The 24,240-nt window shown below is 51.9% G+C and overlaps 1 protein-coding gene across 5 annotated transcripts; it reads right to left on the bottom strand.

Moving 5' to 3' along the window:
- Positions 1–178: 178 nt before the first annotated feature.
- Positions 179–22,444, bottom strand: FBLIM1 (filamin binding LIM protein 1). 5 transcript variants are annotated; one of them, XR_004423948.1, is made up of 9 exons: positions 18,655–18,675; positions 18,101–18,361; positions 13,283–13,473; positions 12,587–12,713; positions 11,163–11,332; positions 8,830–9,008; positions 7,881–7,998; positions 3,899–4,764; positions 179–1,678 (listed from the first exon to the last, which is right to left on the bottom strand). XR_004423948.1 is itself a non-coding variant. In XM_033115524.1 (8 exons), exons 2-8 carry the CDS (start codon positions 18,348–18,350, stop codon positions 4,651–4,653), a joined length of 1,149 nt encoding a protein of 382 aa, XP_032971415.1. In that variant the 5' UTR covers positions 18,351–18,361; positions 22,423–22,444; the 3' UTR covers positions 3,208–4,650. The 5 variants fall into 5 exon arrangements, 4 of the variants coding, with proteins under 4 accessions (XP_032971415.1, XP_032971413.1, XP_032971412.1 ...); XM_033115524.1 differs by lacking the exons at positions 179–1,678; positions 18,655–18,675 and adding an exon at positions 22,423–22,444 and having other exon boundaries at positions 3,208–4,764; XM_033115522.1 differs by lacking the exons at positions 179–1,678; positions 18,655–18,675 and adding an exon at positions 22,035–22,128 and having other exon boundaries at positions 3,208–4,764.
- Positions 22,445–24,240: the final 1,796 nt, after the last annotated feature.

Raw genomic sequence — 24,240 nt, 5'->3', positions numbered from 1 at the left:
AAACACCACCTCTCCTGGCCTAAAGGAGACCATCCGTGAAGGAAGTGTTAAAATTTCCACAAAACAAGGTAAAATCATGACTTCCATACAAATGTAAAACTAAGATGTGTTAAACATTTTATTTAACTCCTAAGGGAACCAGGAGGATGTTATAACCCACTGGCTCAAAACGGCAAGAGAAGAACATTCACAGTTATAGGCCAGGAACAATGAAATGAATGTGCACGTGGAGGCAAAACTGGTTTTTCCATGAGGGGGTAAGGGGTCCCATCTACCAGAGAGACAGAATTTATCAGTAACCTACCATTTACCGAGTTGTACAATAGCTCAAAGACAATGAAAGGCTGGAATTCCAGAAGGTGTGCTGTAGACAGTGTGTAGTTTTCCACTGAAGCGCACATTTTTTTCTCCAGAAGGAAGGTCATGAACAGGGTGTGCTCCATGGTCTCTAACCTGATGATCATTCACGAGATTGGTATGGCTCACACACTACAAATGCAAGGTCCTTTCCGAATGAATTGGGGAAATTACATCTCACTGGCAAGCAAGAGCCTGGCAGCCTAAAATCGGCAACTTTGAAGAGGAAAGGTACAAGACATGTAGTTTATTTTCAGCTGGATTTTGGCACCTGGAACATTCTAGAATATGGGTGTTTGTAACATGAGTCTATAGCAGAAGGCTGTAGTTTCACTGGACCTGGTTTGACCTCGGCTGTGCAGCCCTGGACAGTTACACCATTTCTCTGATGTGCAACTTCCTTGGCTCTGAATTGGGATATTAACAGTACCTACTTCATTGGATTTAAAAAAATTTTTTTTGAGTAGCTATTCACTTTACGAGAAGTGCACTTTAAATTGATAAAACCATTTCTTTGAAAATATCCTGTGGTGGCCGGGATTCTTCCCTAGCAGCCCAGCCTTCTCCTCTCTCCCCGCCCCTCAGCCCCTTCTGCTCTCCATTACGTCCTCATTTCTACCACTTCTGTCCCTACAAGTGTAGGGAGCAGCACTGGGTCAGCCTGGAGGGGCTGGCACATGCTGGGTGGAGTTCACACCTCCGAGCGCCTGGGTGTGGCCCAGTAAAAGGGGCTCTGGGAAGACGGTGACAGGCAGAAGGGCTCTGGGCTCCCCAGCAACCCCATTCGGTCCTGTCCCGATTATATGCTTATTGAGCCCAGGTTCCCAAGTACCAACTTGCAAGGGTGGCAGTGCAGGAGCTCCCAGGTGAGACCCTCCTAGCAGGTAGGAGTTTGGGTGAATGAGGAATTCAGTCTCCTGAGGCATGGGTCTCCCTCCAAGATGTGTTCTAATTGAAGCAATTCCACAGCCACATCGCTTGTTCACTGTCTTGTTTTCCAGTTCTTTTCTTCTCTCTTCCTCCCTGCAATCACGTGCGGTGGGCGGGCAGGAAGTATTCCCATCTTGCATCTGGAAAGCTGAGGACTAACCCCCCCAGAGGCATGATAACATTGGTCCCCAGGGCTCCACGCCCAGTCCGCTAGCCCATGCTGCCCTCTAGTGGCTGTACACGGCACCTGTCTTCAGAAAGCCCAGGTCCGTCGGCAGCTTCTCTCTGGGTTTGCACACTGCGATGGCTAGCCTTTCGAGGACAGCAATCCAGGGTACGCGTCTCCCCTCTCAGGACTCCTACATCACTTTATCAGCCCCTCTTGCTGTCTCTAGACATTAAATAGATATGTATATATTTGTAGTAAAACATAATAAAATATACCATCTTAACCCATTTTTAAGTGTATAGTTCAGTGGCATTTAAGTATTCACCTTGTTGTGCAGCTATCTTCCCCATTCATCTCCAAACTCATTTCATCTTGAAACTCTGTACTCATTAAACAACTCCCCATTCCCTCTTCCTCCAGCCCCCTAACCAACCACCCTTCTATTTTCTTTCTCTATGAATCTGACTACTCTACGTACATCATCTAAGTGGACCCATATAGTATTTGGCTTATTTCACATAGCATAAATCTCCCTAGAAGTGTCCTCTAATGGAGTGATTCACAATTGTGCAGCCTGGAAGACAAAGGCACCCCGCAGAATTGCATCCAGATACCACCCCGCCAAACACAACCAATCAGCAACAGGCTGGGACATGAGGAATCACAGCACAAGATTACAGTTCCATGACAGGAAAAAGCACACCCCATCAAACTTGGTGACTAAGAGAGAAGAGTGGGGCCCTCAGAGCTGGGCCTTGTGGGCTCCGAGCTCACAGCTCGCTGTGGTTATGTCCTTTCTGAGCACTGTGCCTCTAGGCCAACTGCAAAAATGACCAGCATGCCCTATCCTGCGAGCCACTGCGCTCCCCTCACCACCACAGCTGCAGCACCGTATCCTAAATAAAACTTCTCAGTCATAGAATTGATCTGTGCTGACAGCACAACTCTGGAGCAAACCCCCACTTCCTTAAATCCCCCCCGGAATTCCTCAGTACCTGTCCAAGTACTGAGACTGCAGTCCCCTATGCTGTGCGGCCACCGCAGCACAATAAATCCCACTTTGCTGACTAGGGGCACATCCCCGGTGGTCTCTGATTGATAGGCTTCAACAGGACCATTGAGGAATGCTGGTAAAAGGAGTGATGACAAATTGCTGGCTAGCACCAGAGGGAGGTGACACGTGAGCTAGTCAGGAGTCCACCAGCCCAACATTTCTTTCCTTCACAGCAACCGGCTCTGATATTAGTGTTGTTCCCATTTTACAGACAAGGACATCAAGGCTCCAGGGATTAAGAACTAGGCCACACTATTGAGTGGCAGTGCCAGGTCTGAGACCTGAGTTGCCTGTTCCCCAAGCCCAGGGCTCTTTCCCATCACGCACCCTTCTCTCTAGAGCTGCACCCGCCGAGCAAGCCTCACTGTCGATATACGAGTGGCCTCGTTCACCTGCAGTGACAACCTGAGGATGTGTTGACTCTGCTGAAGGATTTGGTGGCGTTAGAGGGCGTCCTACAGCAAAGGCTCCACTCTGGATCCCCTGCAGCTAACCCCTTTGCAGGTGGCCCACGTCCAGATCATGCCCGAGTTGGCCAGTGCAAGACTTCACGAGGGACGCTAGTTCCCAGAGCTGCAGAGCTGAGCCCCCGTTTGGGAAGAAGGTGCAGGCATCGGACACTTGTGCCACCATGAGCAGATGCCCAAGGAACGCTTTTCTAGGGCTACTAGGCGAGATCTTAGGTGGAACACAGACAGACTTCTAATAGTTGTGCATTTATTTTCGTGTATAATAATAAAAAAAAAAAAAACAGAACTAGCTCAGCAACACATGACTGCAGGGATATATTATTGCTTAGACAAGACTAAAGCCAGAAGTGAGTTTTAAAAAAAGTATGTTGGTTTAAAGAAAATATTAAGGCAGTAAGAGAAGAGGAGGTCCTTGGTTATGACAAAATTTGTGGGCGTGGTATGTGAATGCCTGGTCGTGGGGGCTCGCTGCTCTAAGCTTCGGGCAAGAAGCTGTGCTCTGGTCTGAAGCCTCTAACGGGCTCCACAGTCTCTCCCAGGATGTGGAGCCCGGTATCCTCATAAGCTGGGCAGTACACGAGACGACCCCAGGGAGCAAAGCACACCTTGTTTAATTTGTTCATGCCCTATAAAGTGTCTAGAAGTTACCAAGCAACAAAAGTGATTTTCCTTAAAAGGGAAGAAAAATCTTCTAGGTGAGAACTTCAGGAGGCAGTGGTCATGGGGCAGCCCGGGCGGGAGGGCCTGAGTGGGTCTTGGGGCTGAAGGGACAGCCCCTGACACTGTCCTGGAGGTGTGTGTCTGTGTGTGTGTGTGGTGTGTGTACAGCCCTGGTCGAAGCTACTGGAAGAACACTCAGAGCTCCTGTGCCCTGCTCCCCAGCAGACAACAGGACTTAACCAGTGTCTGTTGACTCACTGTTGCAAACGGGAACGCCAGAGGCAGGGTGGAGGGCTTGCCGATGTCCTTGGGCCTCAGCATGTCTCCCTCTCCTCCTGCCCCTGCTCTTCAGATTCGCAGCTAGGCCTAGCTAGGCCCACGTCGCCCAGGTGAGAAGTCCATGGCCACACCACCGCCAGGTCACATTCTTGTGCGTTTATGAACAAATGGGAGACATTTCCTATTAAGATCCACCTACGCCCCATCCAAAGAATGTTCTCCATTATTTAAACCTCACATTTTTAAAAAAGCGCTTTTTAAGGGACCTTGGAGTTTTACTAAAACAGCTCAGTCCTGCAAGCCAGAGCTGATCTCAGCACCCCCCTATGGGACAACTAAAGTGTCACGGCTAGGTACACAGGAGACCACCTGGAGACTTGACCCAACTCATCCCTGGAAATGGGGTCAAGGCTAGCGCTCGAGAGGGGCCAGAGCCTCAGAGACATGCCCCCCGGGCCTGATGCTTATGGTATGGAAGGCTTCCAGTGCCCAGAGGAGAGGAAGACGTGAAAGTCTGAGTGGCGCTGTCTCCTGCCACCCGCCCTGAGCTGGGAGGGGGCCGGGGCTGGGGTCGCTCAGCCCCTGATGCGGACATGATGGGCTGGTCCCTGTTGTGGCTCGGAAGGAAAGTGTGCAAGAGCAGGAGGTCAGGAAGGGAAACCGAGTCAGGGAAGGGTTCCCCCGACCGGGGCTGGTGGGCGGCTCAGGGCCCCCAGGCCTGGGGGGAGCTCTCAGCAGCACCCTGCGGCACTCCGCTTCACGTGGCACGGCTTGCAGAAAAGGCGGTCATTCAGCGGGTAGCAGCCTTGGTCCGTGGGCTCCACAGACAGGAGGATCCTGCAGTCCTGTGGGGACAAGGGACAAGGGGCATGTGGCTGGACCCCAATCCTGAGCACGGCAGCACGGAGCCCGCCCGGGGTGGGGGCTCACCTCGCGTTTGCTGATGAAATGGATGGAGTGAACGGACTCCCTAAGGGGGAGGCAGGGAGCTCCTCCTTCTGTTCGCCCAGCACACCTTGGCCAGGTCTTGTCAGGAAAGACACGACAAGGCACACAAGGCTTTCATCCACACGGGGTGAGTGATAAGAGCAGTCAGCTGAGGGGAGGACTGAGGACACTGGGAGAAGTCCCCTGAGGAGTCATGCAAAGAGCTAGAAAGACCTTAAACACCAGCAGCCCCCTTCGGACATAAACTCCGCGAGGCAGTAACCCCACTTCCTGCGAGATCCCGCCGAGACCAGGGCTTGCTGCACCCCGGGCGTGTGATAAATATCTGCTGTGTGCATAACTCAATCTAGTCCAGACCTTCATCTCACAGATGGGGAAACTGAGGTCCAGGGAGGGACGGGGTTTGCCCCAGGTTGCATAGCCGGTTCCAGACCTGGGATAGGACCAGGTCGCCAGGCTTAGAGTCCAGGGGTCTTTTCATTGTCATTGTCCCACTGCCCGCACAGCTTCAACACTGGCACACACTTCAATATCCCAATTTGTCAGATCACCAAAGGACTTCAGAACAAGGAGGACGCAGATTTGGGGCCCAAACTGATAACTTCATTATCCTGCCAATCTGCACCTCATCTGGGCCTCACCTAGGCACACGCTGTGGGGTAATCATGGGAACAATTAATGCCCAGGGACCTGGCTCAGGACATGGCTGGTGTCCTCTGGAAGTTGCATTCATCAGTCCAGAGGGGCTGGTCCCCCCTAACTTTGGGTTCAGGGTTGCCCGGCAGCAGAGTCTGCTGACGGCGCCCTCGTGTGTCTCTTCTTTGAAACTGCACCTCCAGTCTCTAAACAGGACTTGGGTTATTTAAAGCCAGGATCTGTGCTATTCCTAGGGCCACTTGTTTGGCATTCTCAACACATCAAGTGCCAAACCTAAAGTCCCAAAGGGGCACGTATGACTGTTCTAAATTAGAATCAAGTGCAGAAACACCTCCACTCTGATCGAGTCACACCGTCTGACAGTGAGCTGTAGCTTGGCAGGAAGCTGGCTAGACCTGGTCCAGACAAACCAGGGTTGGAACCACTTTTCTCAGCCTCAGTTTCCTCACCTTAAATGGAGACAATAACTCCCACATCACAAGACTGTCATTAGGGTGAAGTAAGGCGAAGTACACGAAAGCATTTTATAAAGTAAAGAACACCATCCAGGTATAACCGTATTGTTAATAAATAACACGGACCACGAAGTGAGCAGGAATGATGACAGGAGTGGCAATGACGGCACCTGGAAACCCATCTCCCTTTCTAAAGAAAGAGCACCCCCATTCGGTTCCAGGCCACAGCGGTTTGAGTCTTACCATCTGAAATGGAAACTGCGAGAGTCCCAACTCTGACTTTCTGCAGCAGCCTGGGTTCTGCTCACAGGAGCCCAGGCCAAGCTGACCAAGGACAAGCAGGGAGGGAGAGATTATTTGCTCACTAGCCAGGCTCAGGAAAATGCTAATCACCCCTGGACATTAGGAAGGCTGTGGTGGTGATAACAGCATTTGAGTTTCATCATTGTTCTTCAAGATCCTGTATCAGTTGGACCTTGAACTCTAATCAACAAAGATAACATGACTATGAAGCAATCTGTCACCTTCTCCACTAAGCATCCTAGTCGCCCTCAGTGAAAATAAAACGGCTTCTTGGTTCCATGCCTCTGTTTGAATAAATGTTTAGAATCACTCAATGGCGGATTCAGAGATTTGCTCTGGGCGTCCCCACTTAGGCAACACCCATAAGAGTTGCTACCTTTGGCCCCATCACTAGGGATCATAGAAACATCAGTGGTATGGAAGTGACAGTGGTAGAGGTAGGAGAGGACTCGGAGCCTCCCCAGCAGGACTGATTATCTAATTTGTAGGATCCAGGGCAAAATGAAAATGCAGAGCCCCTTGTTCAAAAATTTAAAATGTCAAGACAGTGACAGCAGAACTTCAAGCATAGGACAGTTCTGAACCAGGGGACCTGCATGACTCCGAGGGGCCTTTCTTGCTGGGACTCCTGTACCCGCTTCTAACCAGCCTCCCGGCTCAGCCTCATCCCTCCCTGAAGTCCAAGGTCCAGACTCCTGAGCCTGGCACAGGGGGCCCTTTCCTCCTCTCTGACTACACGCTCTTGCATTCTACACTCCAGACACACCTAGGAATTTCCACTTCCTGATTCTTCAGGCTTGCTCATGCAGGTTTTTACAGACCCTTGTCTCTTTCTGGACTTCCTTTTCCCTGTCTGAATATCTCGCAAACTCCTACTCATCCTGTAAGACAAAGGGCATGACCTCCTCTGTAAGAGTACCTTTGATGCCACCACCCTGGTTAGACTTGATCACTGCCTTAGTCCCTAATCTGATTTACACGTGCTCTTTCCCCGCACCTGGAAAGGACATCTGTGATGTGTGTCTGCCCAGCATCCCCTTCTTCCTCCCTGTAGTTGTATCAGCCTCTCTGTGTCATAGGGTTCTTGCCTTCCTGGCGCACGGATTGCTAATCATATCCCCTGACCAGTGATTGGTCCAGAATAGGCATGTGACCCAAGCTGGACCAATCAGAGGCTTTCTTGGGACTAATTGGGATCCCTGGATGTGGTTCCTAAGTTAAAAGGATGTAAACCTGGGCCAAACATCCTCACAGAGGACGCCAGCCCACAGGAAGAGAAAATGAAGCAAACACAAAAAAGTCAGAACCAAGAGACGGAGAGAGAGCCTTGCTAATATAATTTGATATCAATGACATGACTACCATGAGACTTCCCAGGATTCCGTTTTGCAGAAAGCAGGTTGAGTTTGGTTTCTATCATTAACTCAAACAGTTCTGATTAATAGACTCTATTTGTAATTATTTCAATTATTTCTATTCTTATTTGTTTCTGCTGTTGGGTAGTGAGCGATGTGAGAGCAGAGACCGCCCCCACCCCCCACCCCAGGTCCTGGAACACGACCTGCAGCATGTCATTAAATTATCATTGTTCCACTCACCTCACACCTGTAGCAGTTTTCATGGAAGTTTCTTCCCATGCACTCGATTTTGAAGGCATCCTTCCCGTCTCGGGGGATGATGGGATTCTCACAAATGCTGCACACAGGGGCAAATTTCCTAGAGGGAAAGGAACCCACGCTCGGGAGGCGTTCATGCTGACAACCACAGAAATTAGCTGTCAGAACGGAGGCTGGCTCTAGTTCTCATCCCAGAGCTATTTCAGACCTGTTGCTATGTGACTACACCTGGAGCTACAACCACAAATGCCTATTTCTTCCTGGCAGGAGTGGATGGAGAGACGTGTAATTAGACCCGACTTCCCAGGGTACAATTAGCTCGAGGCAAGGAAGTGAGTGAGGAATGTTAGAATTTGAGAAAGCAGAGACATCATGTGAGTTCAGTGTGGTGGAGGCTCTTTCCATTTGTCTTGTATTATAGGTCACTGCTTTTTCCTCTTCTTGCCTTTCTTTTTAAGAGGCATATCCATCTCTCCCTGTGGGCAGTAAACAACTAGAGCGCAGGGACTGAGCCTCCAGATATCCCTGTAGCCACTGCTTCTTCTGGCTCCAGGGAGGCACTGTGGTCTGGGGGTTGAAAGCAAGGCCCTGAAGTTAGATCGACGGGGGTTTGAGTCGAAGCTTCCATACTTACCAGCTGGCAGACTTTGGGTACTTATCCACTGCATGTCTCAGTTTCTACATTTGGTAAAATGGAACCCTTAATACTACCTGCCTAATCGGACAATTTTGAGGATGAAATGACCTAACAAGTAGAGTGACCTGGCAAGTGGAGTGCCTGGCAAGCAGATGCACAGTCAGATAGAGGGTATGTAGAACAGGCAGACAGGTTTCTGCAGGAAAGCTCGGACCCAGCCCCCAGCACTCAGGCTTAGCTCCTCTGTTCTGCCCGAGTCCCACCCTGTCCCCTCTGTGCTCGGACCCCTCATACCTATAGAAGTCGTCCAGGCAGTACACTTCATTCTGGTTGTCCAGGGCAAAGCTCTCGTCCCCGATACACCGGGCACAGGTCACACATGTGAAGCAGGTTGGGTGGAAGGCCCGGCCCAGGGCCCTGATGATGTGTTCCTGGACCACCTCACCACACTTGCCACACTTCTCCAGGGTATCCTGGAGCAGAGAACCATCCTATGCATATGCCCATGTCAGCCACAAGGGGCTTCTGACCAGCTCAGAAGGGACCCAGAAGGCCATGGATACAGGAGGGGAGCTCAAATTCATGCATTTAGCTTATAACTAGTACCTCTAATCCTCCACTATTTCTTAAAATGGATCGAACTTGGCACTGTGTTGGCTTACAGTGAGGAATCATGCCATGAAGCTATGTATGATGGTATGTTTTGTTACTGGGAAATGCTTAAGGCCAGTGTCTACTAGGGCCCATAGAAGATATTTCTCTTAAATCTCAGAGTCAAGAAAAGGAATTCCTGGAGGAACAGGTGTGCTTTTTATCTTATGGACAATAAACATTGAAACGCTTTCCCTTTTCGATTTGGCCACTTGGAAGCTCAGAGTCAAATTCCATGTTCCACTTTTAGGAACAACTGTAGGGGGTCTTCCTTTCACATATTTTGGGGTACTAACTTTCCCTTTGGTCTCATCTCACTTTCTACTTTGATTTTCCTCTGTTCTGATTTATTTAGTTTACATCTAATAGTATTATCCGCATTCTCTAAAAAAAAAAATTTTTTTATTGTGGTAAGAACACTTAACATGAAATCCTTCCTCTCAACACATTTTTAAGTGTCCAACATTATTGTTTACTATAGGCATATGTGCAACCTTTTAATCTTATAAACTGCCTCAAATCCATTCTGGAATGAGGAGGGATGAGAGTGATATAGAGCTAGAGAGATATCACTGAGGCAGAGCAAAAGGCCTCCCTCTAACCAGTCCATCTTTTCTCCTCGACATGTCTCGTTCCCTTCCTGGCTGTGCTCCGATTCATTTTATCTTGATTTCGTCTGTCAGGTGGGGGCACCAATTTCCCCTCCCTGCCTTCCTGGGGGCAGCCCTTCTCTCCCCAGCACACAGCTCCAGTCCCTCCTGGCTGCTTCCAGCTGTAAGGCTCCCCTCACCCCTGTTTCCCCTCAGTGCCTCACCCCTGCCTGGCTTCAAGCTGAGGGAGGCGGGTAAAGACATCCCCACTGCATGTTGATGGGGTAGAGGGCTCCTTTCTCCTCCCATGGTGCCTCCTCATTGCCTGGGATCAAATCATTTGGAATTTTCTAGGTAGTCCCAACTCCTAATTCTAACTCCTCAAATCAGTAGTTTTCAAACTTCAGTGTGTATCAGAATCACCTGAAAGACTTAACAATGCAGATCGCCAGGTTCAGCCAATTGAGGAGGACACGGTGGGGCCTGTGCACACCCAGGCGGTGCGTCTGTGGGTGGTCTGTACATCACACTGACAAACGCCACCACACAGCGTCGGAGAGTCAGCAACTCCAATACCTTGGCATCTAAAGTAGCTCTCCCAGACTGCATGTGGTACCCAGAGGCGACACAGACCTACCCCACCCCGCATTAGACCATGCATTGAAAACTTATGGCTCTAGGTGAGAGAGCGGCCAGACCACAGGCAGCCTCCATAAGCAGACAGGCCTGGGGTAGAACCCAATCTCCATCGCCTTCTGGAGTGTGACCTTGTGTGACAGGCTGAGTGATGTCCCCAAAGAGATCCAGGTCCTAATCCCTGGAACCCGTGACTATGCACAGATGTAATTGAGTTAAGAATCTTGTGATAAGATTATCCTGGATTGTCCAGGTGGGCCATCACAAGTGTCCTTGCAAGAGGGAGGCAGAGGGAGATTTGGCACAGAAGGAAATATGACACTGAAGCAAGAGGCTACCCCGCTGACTTTGAAAATGGACAAAGGAACCAAGGAATGCAAGGAATGCAGCTTTAGGAGCTGGAAAGGCAAAGAAATGGATCTCCCCCAGAGCCTGGGCCGTGGGGGGAGAGCAACACTTTGATTTTGACTCAGTGAAACTGATTTTGGACTTTGATCTCCAGAACTGCAAGAGAATAAATGTGTATTGTTTGAAGACACCAAGTTTGTGGTGATTTGTCACAGCAGCCACAGGGAACTAATACACCTTGGCTGAGCTCCTTCCCCTCCCTCTCAGCCTCACCTTCCTCATCTGTGAAATGGGTCAATAGTGCCTACCTCCCAGGATTGTTGTGGGGAATGAAATAATATAACGTCTCCCAAGTGCCCAGCTCAGTGCCTGGCATCTGGAGAACTGCCGTAGGGGGGTCACCTGGTAGCACAGTTTGCAGAGGGGCCGCCCATCCTTCTGGTAGAAGCTCTGCCCAGCCAGCTGGCGGCGGCACGTGCGGCACGTGAAGCACTGGGCGTGGTACTGCCTCTTCATGGCTTCCACGGCCAGCTCTCGGGGGGATACAGTCTTGTGGCAGAAGGCACAGACGTCTAGGGTAGAGGAGACACAGGCAATGTCCTGCCCAGCCTGAGGGTATTATACCCCCTCACCACCCAAAACGTGCCCAGAGCACCAGGCGTCTACCTTGAACCCCTGGGGGGGGGGGCTGTGAGTGTGTCCTCATCGCCTGAGGGACACGAGGAGCAATAGAAAGCAATGTGAATGGCTTTTGACAAGAGATGCAGTGTCAGGACAACTGGGTTGCCATCCGCAAAAAAATTAAAGGGGGGGTCCCTCATGACACCTCACACCCAGATCATTTCCAATGTGGAAAATGAAACAATAAGAACACTAGAAGAAACCAGGGAAGAATTATTTTTAACCCTGGAGTAGAGAAGGCCTTTTGGTGCCTGGTAAGGACTTAATACCGTTTATTAAATGAGTAACACCCAGTGTAGGCGAGGCTGTGGGCAAACGGGCACGCAGACACTGCTGCTGGTGGCAGTGGATATCAGGCCGACCCAGAAGGGCAATTTGGCAAAAATACTGAAGTTACAAATGCACGTACCCTTTGACCATAGTACTTCCTCTTCTAGGAATTTATCCCACAAACTTTCACACAGGCAAAACGACCCACATGCAAGGTAATTCATCTCGGCCTTATTTGTTACAGCAAAAAGCCACCTACGCACCCATCCACAGGTGACTGGCTAAATGCACATGGTAGGGCCCTGCTAAGGAACATTATGCAGCTGTGAAAAAGAGTAAGGGGCCACTTTATGTTCTGATGTGGAATGAGTTCTAAGATGTACAAGGAAAGAAAGTGCAAAACTGCAGTTTGCTACTGTTTGTGGACGAATGGGAGGGAGACATATTTATATTTGCTTGCATATGCATAAAATATGTCTGGAAGGATATGCAAGTCACTAACAACAAAGGCTGTCTATCTGGAAGAGAACTGGGTGGTACAGGCATGGGGCACACGGCGGACTTTACACTGGGTACCCTTTCGTGTGTTCTATTTTGTGCTACGGGAGGGTCTTATGCATAAAAAATTAAATAGTGAAAGAAATTCAAAGCATTTTTGCTTTTATAGCAAATTTTGTTGGCCAAATTTAAGTGGATTTTAGTTATAAAGGAGAAATGGTTAACACACTACAAATAAAGTTGATGTAAAACTTACAAGGCCCATCCCTGAACTGTGAGCTGGATCCCTGCTCTCCCAATTCCTGCCTGGAAGCCCATGCTAGCCCCACGAGGGTCCCCGGGGACCACCCAGAGTCCTTCCAGCCCTGTGCCCATACCTGTGGATGCCTCTTTTTCGGGGAAGCCAACAGCTTCTTCTGGGGGAGGCGGGAGCTCCTCTGCAGGCCAGAGATGACTGGGCCGAGCCTGGAGTGGAGGCCCCTCCACCAGGGACTGTGGGGACACCTGTGGGGGACGGAAGAGTCATCCAGTGGGGACCCCACACAGCCCCCTCAGCTCTGCTCCTCATCTGGTGGCCCCAGGCACAATGAGCCCCATTGTACAGAGGCGGAAACTGAGGCCCAGAGAAGCCAGTGACCTGTCTGAAGTCACTCAGCAAGAAGGTTACAGTGGTGGCTGCAGTCCAGGTCTCCCAGCTCCTCACCCTGGGTTCCCTTGACCAGTCAAAGCTACTTCCTTCTATTTCTAAGGAATCTCCTGGAATCAGGTTTTCCCTTGGCCTGGAGCCCCTCCCATTTCTACAACGGTCTCTGTTAAGGGCAGAGGATGAAATGTAGGCTTCCTAGAGCTGAAGAGGGCACCTGAGGGGGAAAGGGTGTGGCACCCTTCTACAGGACCTTGAAAGATAAGACAAATTTTTACCAGCCTCAGAGAGCTTCCAAGAGGATCTGCCCTCAGGCAGGAGAATGGACCAAACAACATCCAGGCTCAAAATCCCTTAGAAAGGGCTTGAAAGCTCAGACTCTCCTCGGTACCCCATGGGACTTCGTCAGGGATCTAGGGGTTAGCAATACCTGTGGTGGGGGCGGGGGTGGGGGCAGGTGCAGTTGCTCTAAGTCCGAAATGAGTAATGTCCCCATTGAGGCAGAGGACTCGTCCTCAGGAGGAGGCAGGTATGCCGGTGTGGGCGGTGGCGGAGGTGGGAGGAGGTCCAGGTCAGGTAGTGCGTCTTCGCCATCCAGGGTAGGAGGAGGAAGAGAACATCCTGCATCCAGAAAAGGAGAGAGGGTTCGCTAGAGTCTCTGCAGATGAACACAGGAGGTGTCCACTTGCCCGGAAAGCTGTACAGCGAGGAGGCTAAGGGCTCAGGTCTAAGGTCACCCACACCTGGGATCCATCTCTGACTCTGCCACTGACTTGATATGTGTCCTCAGGCAAGATATTAGTCTCTCCGAGTGTCAGTTGGAAAACGGGTATCGATTGCTTAGGGTTGTTGTGAAGATGACGACATGATGCACAGAAGGGGGCCAGAAAACAGCAGTGTCAAAGCCCGCCACAGCAGCCCTCCACACCTGGGTGTAAGTGTGCCTGAAACCTTGCCCCAGCCCCCTGCCAGGGTTTCAGGCACACTTGGGTTACAAGCAAAACCAGCCCCTAAGGTGGTGGTTCTCAAAGTGTGGCTCTGGACTAGCGGCAGCACCACCAGGGAGAACGTTAGAAATGTACCTTTTGGGGCTGGGCAGAATCAGAAAGTCCTGGGTGGGGCCCCACCATGTGGATCTTAAGCCCTCCAACTGGTCCTCAAATCCCATCATCGCAAATGGGAGGTTCTGCAGAAACACCCTATTTCTCCAACATGTCAGTGGCAGGGAGAGAAAAAGAGAAGGAACTTCCTCCGAATGAAGAGACTTTGGAGAACAACCAGATATAATATATATATATTTGTGCGGTTCAATAAAGTTGCCACCAGCCACGTGTAGCTATTCAGTGAAAAGTCCACACTAAGATGCGCTGGACAACTCAGGACAGGAAAAGGAATGTTAATTATTTCATAGTCACTTTCATAACGAATACATGCGGAAATGACAGTTTTTACATACTGGCATAATATACGTTATGAAAAGTAACATCACTTCATTCTTCTTTACTTTTTTCAATGTGGCTCCTAGAAAATTATAAATTACATACCAGGCTTGCATTTGTGACTCACAATATATTTTTATTGGACAGCGCTGGTACAGATCTTATTTGATCCTGATTCAAAGGATGAATCATCTCATTTAATTCTCGTTTTGCAGATGAGGAAAAGTTTAAAATTCCACTGAATGATATAGCTCAAAAGAAAGATAAGGCATAATGTAAGCCATTCATTCCACTACAATCCAACAGTTAAAAGACATTTTTATGACAATTCAGGGGAATTAATTGTGGATAGAGCATTAGATAATCACAAGGCATTCTTATTGATTTTGTTTGGCATTGTGCTTATGTAACAAAATGGCCCTATTTAGAGACGCACCCTGAAGAATCGGGGGGGGGGCTGAAATGACCTGATTACTGGCATTTCCTTTGAAATACTTCACAAGAGGAAGGGAGAAAAAAAAGGAGGGAAGGACGCAGGGAGGGAGGGATAGACAAAACACATGTGGCAAAATCTTAGTAATTGTTGAAACTGGATGTGGAGTACACAGGGTTCCTTGTACTGTTTTCTCTACTTCTGTATATGTTTGAAAGTTTCATTAAAAAAGAACACACACACACAACAACAACCTAACAGCAAACACACATACACACAAGATAGGAATGACATCGAGAGGGTAGCCCTCCATCCTACCTGCTAGTCCTTGCACACAGCCTCTTGGGTGCAGTGTTCCTGGCAGGCAGGGAGAGGTGGGCGGGGGATCACCCCGCTCCTGCCGCAGCCCTAGGCCCTCTGCTATCCAGGAACTGACTATCGTGTAACTCTCACCCGTCCATGCTGCTCTGACAAGGGGCTGACAGCTCCCTTGGGGGATCAGGGCAGAGTAGTGCAGGGCTATGAATCTGCCTGTGAAGACCCTGTCGCTGCCACATACAGGCTGAGTGCTATTAATAGAGCCTCAGGGTAAAGGACAGGGAGGCATCTGCCCACTTCCTGTCACTACGGCCCAAGGTAGCCAGGCTCTGGCCCAAGGTAACCAGGCTCCGTCAAGTTCAGACTGCCCTGCCCTGGATACTCAGGGAAAGCAGATGGAAAGCGCCCGACGCCCTGCGCCCTGAAGGCCTGGGCTCTGGTCCCCTTCTCTGCTAATTCACTGGGGCACCTCGCTGATGAAGATAATGAACCCTCCTTTCTCCCGTGGGCCAAGGGGACTGTACAGACAGGAAGCTTGTTCTCCGGGGGCCTGTTCAAACTCAGCCGGCTGCTCCCCACCCCCACAGCTTCTGACTCGGCAGGCGAGGGGTAACTCCAGGAATGTTCATTGTTTGAAAAGTTCCCAATGCTGCTGGTTCAAAGGCCACACTTTGAGAACTACTCTTCTAGTCCACAAGTCGCACCTGCTTTACGCTTTTGGATTAAACAGTAATTCTCAAAATGTGCTCCCCAAACCAGAGCCCCAACATTTCTTGGAAATGGGAAAGAAATCACATTCTTAGGCCCCACCACAGACCCGCTGAGTCAGAAACAGCCAGGGTGGGGCCCAGCCGGCTGTGTTGGAACAGCCCCCACCCCAGCTGAAAGGGGGGGGTGATATATGCTGACACCACTAAAGTATAAGAACCGCGCTCCAGATGAGTTAATGTGGATCAGGAGCCAGGGGAAGGAGACAGGGCAGGAGCGCTGAGGCTTCTCCCAGGACTTGCCTTAGGCCGTAGAGAACAAGCTGTGAAGGGTGGGCAGGTACCTGCCCGGGTAGGAATTCAAGAGTGAGGGACATGGGGCCACGGGGCAGGTGTGCAGAAAGGGGGTGAACGAGCACAATTCGGCTCAGGTGGCTGAGAGCAAGAGGACGGGGAGCAGCCTTTCAAAGAGAAGCCCGAGAATGAGAGAGGTGGTGTGGCTGGGCGAGTGTCCAGGGCCAAGTGGAGGAAGCCTGGGGGTGTGGAAGATGTGGACTTCTGCCAGGATGAAAGGGCTAAAGAAATGTGGGTGGATTCCTGAGGGCGTAAGCACTAGAAGAGGCATCAGATGCAAGCGTGCTGTAGAGATGGCTTTAAACAGCTGGCAGGGCCCCAGGGCCTGCTTTTGTGCTGTGGTCAGGCCATGACCAAGCTGCTCACGTAGGACTTATCTCACTCGAGCGAGGCTGAACCCCAAGATGTGCTGTGCTTGGCTCGAGTTCTCCCAGTTGGCAAACAAATGGCTGATCAGTGACGGTGAGGCTACCCGCTCTGAGGAAGGTCTGGTTTTGTTCCCAGACTTCCGGGATCTTCTGCCTATCATTCCAGGGAAATGCCCTGGAAATTTTGGCATTTTGGCATCAAAATAATATTTCTTGAGCTCCCTCTGCTACACAGAAGAGACTTTTTTCCCCCCATTGGTCACACGTCCTGATGTGTAAATCTGGGACATCACCATCCTGGTTTTCCTATACGGAGAAGCAGCTGGAGAAGGCTGTGTTCTTAGGCTGCATGGTTAGGACGGAAAGATCAATGTAGGTTGCGTCATAATGAATATCCGTGCACTCTCATGTGTGGCTCCTTCTCCTGCCCCTTTCTGACCTCCTGTGATTGGCATTTCCTATTGGTCTCTAGGTGGTTTCCATGGTGATGGCTGCACAGGGCTGCCTAGCCTCGCTAAGGACAGCAGGATGTCTGACTAGGCACCTGGGGGAGCCCGGGGGGCTCAGCTGCCATCCTGGGCTAGTCTCTCACACTTAGCATCTCAGTGACTCCTTGTTCCAGCTGATGCCCTGCCAGATGATGAGCTAACCCCCTGCCTCACGCCGCTGGGTTGTCGTGCTTCACTGCTGCCACCCAACCCAACAGCTGAGACTTTCCATGGAAGTGGCAGGGACAGAGGACTGGAACGCTCTCTGTCACCATGGCAGCAGGACCAGTTCAGACCAAGCACATGTAAAAGGAGCAGTCATTTGTGAAGTATCCATTCTGTGATGGTCGCATCACTCACATGACCAAATTTCAATTTTCCAGAGGAAGGAACCAAGCAAGGAAACAGCTTGTCTGAGATGACACAGCAAAAGAACAAAAGAGCCAGAGAGATAATAAAATCGCCTCTCAGGTCCTTCAATTTACCGAATGCATTCCTGCTCAGGGTCTTTGCACATGGTTTCCCCCCTGTCCTTCAAGCTCCACCTCGGCCTGCCAGCTCCACCGTCATTCAGGTCTAAGCTGAATGCCCCCTCCTTGGAGAAGCCATCCTGACCACCCTATGAAAACTTTCACCTCCTTACTTATTCACTGTATTTTATTTCTGTATAGCACTTGTGTCTTCTAGATATTATATTTTATATTTAATTGTCTCTATTTCCAGTAAGATGTAAGTTTCATGCAGGCTGAAAACCTTGTCTCTCTTTTCAAGTACCCACTGTTGGGCCCAGAACAATAACAGCAAGTAACATATCTAACACTTCCTACGTGACAGGTGCTGAGCTAAACATATGTATTAATTCATCTTATCCTCACAACAACCCTTGGAGGAAGGTACTATCATTATCCCTATTTTACAGATTAGAAAAACTGAGGAAGAGAGGGTAAGTGGCTTGCCAATATCACACAGCCAAGAAGTGGAAGAACTAGGATTCAAACCCAGGCAGGTGGGTTCCAGAGTTTGCCGGGCACATAGTAGGTGCTTGATGAATGAATGAATGAATGACCTCAGAGCCTGCCCTCTCCTCCCCATCTCAGTGCTGCCTCAGACCCAGTCTCCCTCCCACTTCTTACCCTCTTACCTCCATTGGAGAGCTGAGGGGGTACAGCTGGCACTGTGGCCACAGCCCTGCCAGGGGGTGTCCAGGGACTAGGCCTCCCCGCCGAGCCAGCACCAGGTGCCTTCGTGGGGGCAGGAGACTTCCAGGGGCAGCCAGGCCGGGCCTCACAAGCTGCCCGCCTCACTCCCTCAGCCACAGCCTCATCTCGACGTGGGGGTGCCAGGGTGATAAAGACTGATGAGGCGACCCGCTTCTCAGGCTTTGAGGCCATTGCCTCGGCTCCTGGTGGGGTGGGGAGCAGAGTGGAACTTGGACTCAGGCAAGGCTCGGGGCATGGGGGTGCATTCCACATGGACACACTGACCCTCCACCTGGGGACATGGAGCCTCCCTCTTTCCAGCAAGACAGGAGCAACACCCCACCATGCCAGCGACACCCAACGCAGCCAAAGAAGGAGCTGGCGAGGTCCTTTGGGGAAGGGCAGGTGTCCACCCAGTGACTTGGTATGGATCCCAACAGGCCTGACTGCCCCTCCCCCCAACCTGCACACCTGGGGGAGCAAAGGGCAACCCTACCCTGCTCCCCTAAGGAATGATTCATGTTCCTCTTCCAAGAAGTGTGAGGAAGGAGCAGCGCCTACAGCTCCACCCGACCCTGCAACGGCCACACCCTAAGGTACCTCCCTCACCTGGGAACAGGATTCTCTTGGGAGAGCTAAAGTCCCCAAGGTTCAGCCCAGCTCCGCTGTGGGAGGGAAACAGCCTCAGGGCCGGCCTCCAGGAGGCAGAGCAGACAGAACAATAAGAGCTGCTGGTTACCAAGAGCTACTCTGTGCTCACGATGGCCTAAGCACTTTCTGCCCATTAACCCATAAATCCCCCCAGCGCTGCTGGGGGAGAGGCACTACTGATAAGGAAACGGAGACAAAGAGGTGAGCTCACTTGTTCAGGGTCATACAGCAGTGGAGCTGGAATTTGAACCGAGCCTTCTCCCTGCCCAGTCCACAAGCCAGCATCCTTTTCCCCACCATCAGCCTCCATAGCCAATCAGGTCCTAATTCTATTGCTGGATTCTCTCTGTCCCGTCTCTAAAACTATGGCCCTGGTTCAGGCAGGTGCCCCAGTGGGCTCCAAACCTGCCTCCTACCCTGCCCCTGGAGTGATCTTTGCAGAGTGTAAAGCTGTTTCTCCTCTACTCAAAAGTCTTTCATAGCTCCCTACCACTTTCAAGTCAAGTCCAAACTCCTCTGGCCTCAGCCTCTTTTTTGACCACCCGGTTTAGCGGGGAGGAGAGTAATTAAGGACCTAGAGAATTAACCTGGAGAAGTGGGGTGGGATAGGTAGGGGTAGGGGTAAGGAGGGCCACTCCAAGGCCTCCCTCTGTATGAATTTCAACTGGCCCCCTGGGCAATCTTGGTGACTGATGGACAATAACAACAAAAACAACATATGCTGGTAAATTTCTCCTAAATTGGTTTATATGTTTGGTTAAAATGTATAGCTCAGTCTGGTCATAAAATATCTGTTCTGAAAAAGAAACCAATCTATGAAGAAAGCTTCAAAATTCTTTAAAATATTTCTCTTTTGTGTCTTGTTTTATGTGATGTCTGGAAGTGTATACGCTTATATTGACTGTCATAATCTTTGGTTTTATGCTGGGACTTGCTGGGACTTCAGGCCCCAAGGGAAGGGGCCAAGCTGGGGACTTTCAAAGCCTGGTCTGTTGGGTCCAGTAGTCAGGTACCGGCAGGAAAGGGAAGCTCAACTTCCCTCTGGTCCCTCTGCCCCCACGTTTGCTACAAGTTTAATTATCAATTTTTGTAAACAACTTTCAGAGTGCATCTGAGATTTAAATATAAGAAACAACAGGGCACTGGTTGATAAAGCATTGGCTGTGCCAGGCGCTGTGTGCCATGCACTGTGCCCCCAGGGCCTTCCATGTCTCAAAACTCATCTAATTCTCAAAACAGCCCGTTTTGCCCCTACTTCATGGATGGACCACGTGAGGCCCCAAGAGGTTAAATGACTTTTACAGGCCATCCGTGGCAGACTAGGAATTCTAACGGAGCGCTATCTGATCTGCGTCCACAGGGTGTCCTAGGACCTGAGACACACCTTTTCATCCCTGGGTGGCATGGGGGCCCCAAATTCTCAGGCCTGTTCTCACCCCAGAATGCCCCAATCTGAACCAATCACCTTGTGGTCAGTGTATTCTGGGCTTTCCCAAGACTTCTGTGGATGCCCCCTCTACCTCCTTCTCACCCAGCTCTGACCCTCACTCCACCCCTTAAGGAAGTTGGATCTGGCGGTTTCTCGGAAAACATCCAAGGCAAGCTTCCCAGTGCTGACGCCAGATGTTCACAGCTGGGCACCCCCCCCTCCCCACACACACACACACACACACACACACACACTCCCTGCGGTTCTTGCTGGGACTTCAGGCCCCAAGGGAAGGGGCCAAGCTGGGGACTTTCAAAGCCTGGTCTGTTGGGTCAGTAGTCAGGCACCGGCAGGAAAGGGAAGCTCAACTTCCCTCTGGTCCCTCTGCCCCCACGTTACTCTGGAGTGGGGTACATGTGAGAAAACTCCCTGTGGGGCACCCAGAGGACCCTCCACCCCCATCCTTCCTCCCTCAGAGGGTGAATCTGAGATCCAGTTGGGTAAGCAGAGAAAGTGGGAACAAAGGGAAGGAAAGTCATTTCCTGTCAAGAGGAAGGAAGGAGGCTGAGATCCAGCCAGCCAGACACCCAGCCGGCTTTAAGCTAAAGCCCAGGGCAGGGACGGCCGGGCTGAGTGGGAGGGCCTCCAGGGGCTACCGGTAGTGACCCCTGCCATTGTCCCCTGTCCTATTCCTTCTAACCCCTTCCCAAAACTCTGGAACAGCCCCTAAGCTTTGTTCTTTGATACTCTATAAGCAATCTATGCTTGGTTTGGAATTAAAGTTTGAGGGAGGGGGAGGTGTGACTGTACCCCTTACCCCCCTCCACCGCAGGGGACCTTGCAGCCTTAGATAGGTGTTCCCCCTCCCTGTCTCCCACTCCAGGGAAGTGGAGGAGGCACAGGGCTGGGTTTACAGGGGCCCCACTGCTTTCCTGCTGGGCGACACTGAGCAGGTTACAGAACCTCTCTGGGCTCCAGGTTGTTTATAAAGTGAGAATAATGAGGTCTGTCCTGACCGCTGGCTGGCTGAGGGACTAAAAGGAAAGATGGTGCTCAAGATCTTGGTACAGTAAGTGCAAAGAGAAGGCCAGCTGGTTATTCAGCCCCTGGGGGGGAAGAGGAACCCTTAGGGACTAGGCTCCTGGGGGTCCTAGGAGGCCCAGGACTTAGCTTCTGTCATTATGAAGAACAGAAATCTAGGCACACCGCCCAGCGTCTTCCGTGGGTCCTCAGATCTGGGCAGGAGGAGGACCCATGCCACCAAGCACACACCTTGGGGATCGCCCAGGCTCACCCTGTCCCAAACACCTATGGGGTCTAAGGCCCAGAGAGGGGCAGCCCTGGGGCCCCCCTCCTTGCCCCTCCCCTAACCCTAGCTGGGTAAAAGGGCCCGCAGGTCCCCGGAGCTCCAGAAACCCGGCGCCCTCCCGCAAGCAGCCAAGCAGGGCGGCTGGCCGGGTCACCATGGGGCACCGCCAGGGACTTTAATTCGTTCCATGTGCGGGACGCTGTCTGTCCTCTTTGTGCGGGAGCTTCCGCCCTGCCCACCCCCGCCCCTGGCGCTCCGCTCCTGGGCAGGGACACCAACCCTACCCCCTACTCCGGGGACAGAAACGGAGGAACTGAGGACGGAAGGATAGCCCCCACCCCCAGCCCGTTCCCCAGCCCCCTCCAGGGGGCAGGGGTCCCGGCTGGGGGCGGGGTAGGCTTCGGCCTGGGGTTGCCCGCACTGTCACTTGTGTGTGGCCAGGGCAAGGCCTGATGGGCGAGAACCCCCCAACCCCCACCCCGCTTACCTGGGCCGCCCGCGCCCCAGCCGGCTCCGGTCCGACGCCAGAGCGAGCAGAGCCGGGAGGAGCGCGGGCCTCCCGCCCCTCCGCCCTCCCCGCCCCCTGGCTCCCTCCGCCCCGCAGCCCCGGCCGCCTTACCATAAAAGGTGAGGCTTGGGGGAGGGGGCCTGGGATTCCCGCCCGGCGGAAGCGGCCCCTACCTGCCCCCCCACCTGGCCGGCCGCGCCCCGCGCTGCCCCCTCCCCCTCTCTTTGTTCCCTCGACCCCTCCTCCCTTCCCCCGGCCCAGGCCTGGCGGGTGGGAGGGCTCTCCCACTGACACCCACCCACCCCGTGTCCTTTGTGCACCTTGAGTGGTCTTTATTCTCCCTCTCCCCCTGGGTTGGTGGCCCTACCTGCCCTGTCAGGTGGAAGGGGCGCTTACACCTCAGTTTGGCCTGGAAGCTCCCAAGGTCCTATGAGTCAGTTAGACGTGGGTTCCATGGCCATTCACTAACTACCTGGGCAGTAGCCTGTTTCTTTGTAAAACCGGGGGTATGGCTGCCTACCTGTCAGGGTCAGCCTGAGGATAAAATATGACAATGACAGTGAGGAGAGCACAGAGAATGGTCAATATATGCTGGGCTTGGGGCTTTTTTAGGGTGTGCCTCAGTGAAACAGGTCACCTGGATTTGGTGTCCTGAGCTGTCACTACCTGTCTGGAACTCTTCAGCCCTCTGTAGGTGGGTCCCAGGGTCCTTGGGGGGACAGACCCCTCCAGGAGGTCTGGTAGGCAAGGCCCAGCAGGCAATCAGGTCACCTGTCATGGACCCCCTCCCACCTCCTGCACTCCCACCTCCAAGCTGGAGTGGATAGATAATGCAGGGGGGAGGGGAAGCTGAGCCTGGGCCCTGGGGCGGGAGATGGAGCCGGGATGGGCCGCCTGAGTCCCTGGAGGCCTAGGGAACATTGCTGGGAAAAGGAATCTGGGTCTGATTCAGAGGCAAACAGATTGTTCTTTTGATTAAAGCCACAGTGGCTGAGGCCAGAAGAGCACTGGACCCTGCGCCATCTGGGGGGAGGCCAGGCATGGTGTGGCTGTCCTCTGCTGGCCCGAAGCTGCAGTCACGCTGCTCAGGGTGGCCCTTGGGCTGCTTTTGAGGGGCTCACGCTCGTGGGGGTTCTGAGGGGTGTGCCTTGAACCCTGTCCCACGCTCTTCCACCCTCACCCCACCTTAAATACCTCACCCACTTTTTGTCATCCTTTTTTCATTTGATCCTCACAGCTGAAACTGAGAGTCTCTATGACTTTCATTAAAATTAGCTTTAAATCCTAGCTCTAGATCTCTCTCTCTCAATCTCCTCGGTCCCCTCAGAGAACTCGTCTTTCCCTGCAGATAATCAGCAACCCCGAGGCACCAGAAGACAGTAGCCGAGACCTGACCAATGGTCAATCTGGATGTCTGGCAGCTAAGATGACGTCTTGACCTCCTGAGCCCTGAGTGGAACGACCCTTTGGCTACTTTCCCATCAGGCCAGAGAGACTACCCTTACCTCACCTCCCACAAATCAGCTCCCAGCACGAGCCCGCACCCCCTAACCCACAGTGTCTTGTGATTTTTTTCCTATATAATTTGTAACCTACACACCCTTGGGGAGTCAGGTTTTTGAGCATAAGCTCCCTGTCTCCATATTGGCCAGTTCGATACTAAACTATTTTTTTTTTCTATACTATAAACACCTATTCGTGCATTTCTTTGGGCCACTGCGCACAGGTAGGTGGATTCAAAAAACAAAACAAAATGTTGGGGTTCCGGTAACAGCCACTCTGCAATAACAACAGCAGCAGTAGCAGTGGTTGCCATTTATAGGGGTTCCTGTGAGCCGTGTCCGGCCTACAGGCCTGCTCTCCATTTGATCCCCAGGAGAGCCCTGTGCAGTGGGGCTGATTATTCCTGCTTCACAAATGAGGAAAGTGAGGCCCAGAGAGGCTCAAGGCCACACAAGGGGCAAGTGGCAGAGCTGGATTCAAGCCCAGACTAGTAGGTGCCCCTGGGTTCACGGCTCTGTTGGTCCCAGGGACCGGGTGACTGCCACTCTCCCCAGATTCAGAAGCTGAGGCTCAGAGAAGCAGCCAGAGTTCTTGAGGCAGAGGGAGACTCGCACTCAAGGCTGCCAGAGCACCTGGTAGGGCTCATTCCTGGCCTGGCAGTGGTGCCTCCCACTTTGCAACG

The sequence above is a fragment of the Rhinolophus ferrumequinum genome, chromosome 9, assembly GCF_004115265.2.
Source record: "Rhinolophus ferrumequinum isolate MPI-CBG mRhiFer1 chromosome 9, mRhiFer1_v1.p, whole genome shotgun sequence".
NCBI lineage: Eukaryota > Metazoa > Chordata > Mammalia > Chiroptera > Rhinolophidae > Rhinolophus > Rhinolophus ferrumequinum.
This window is presented reverse-complemented; position numbering and strand designations above follow the sequence as displayed.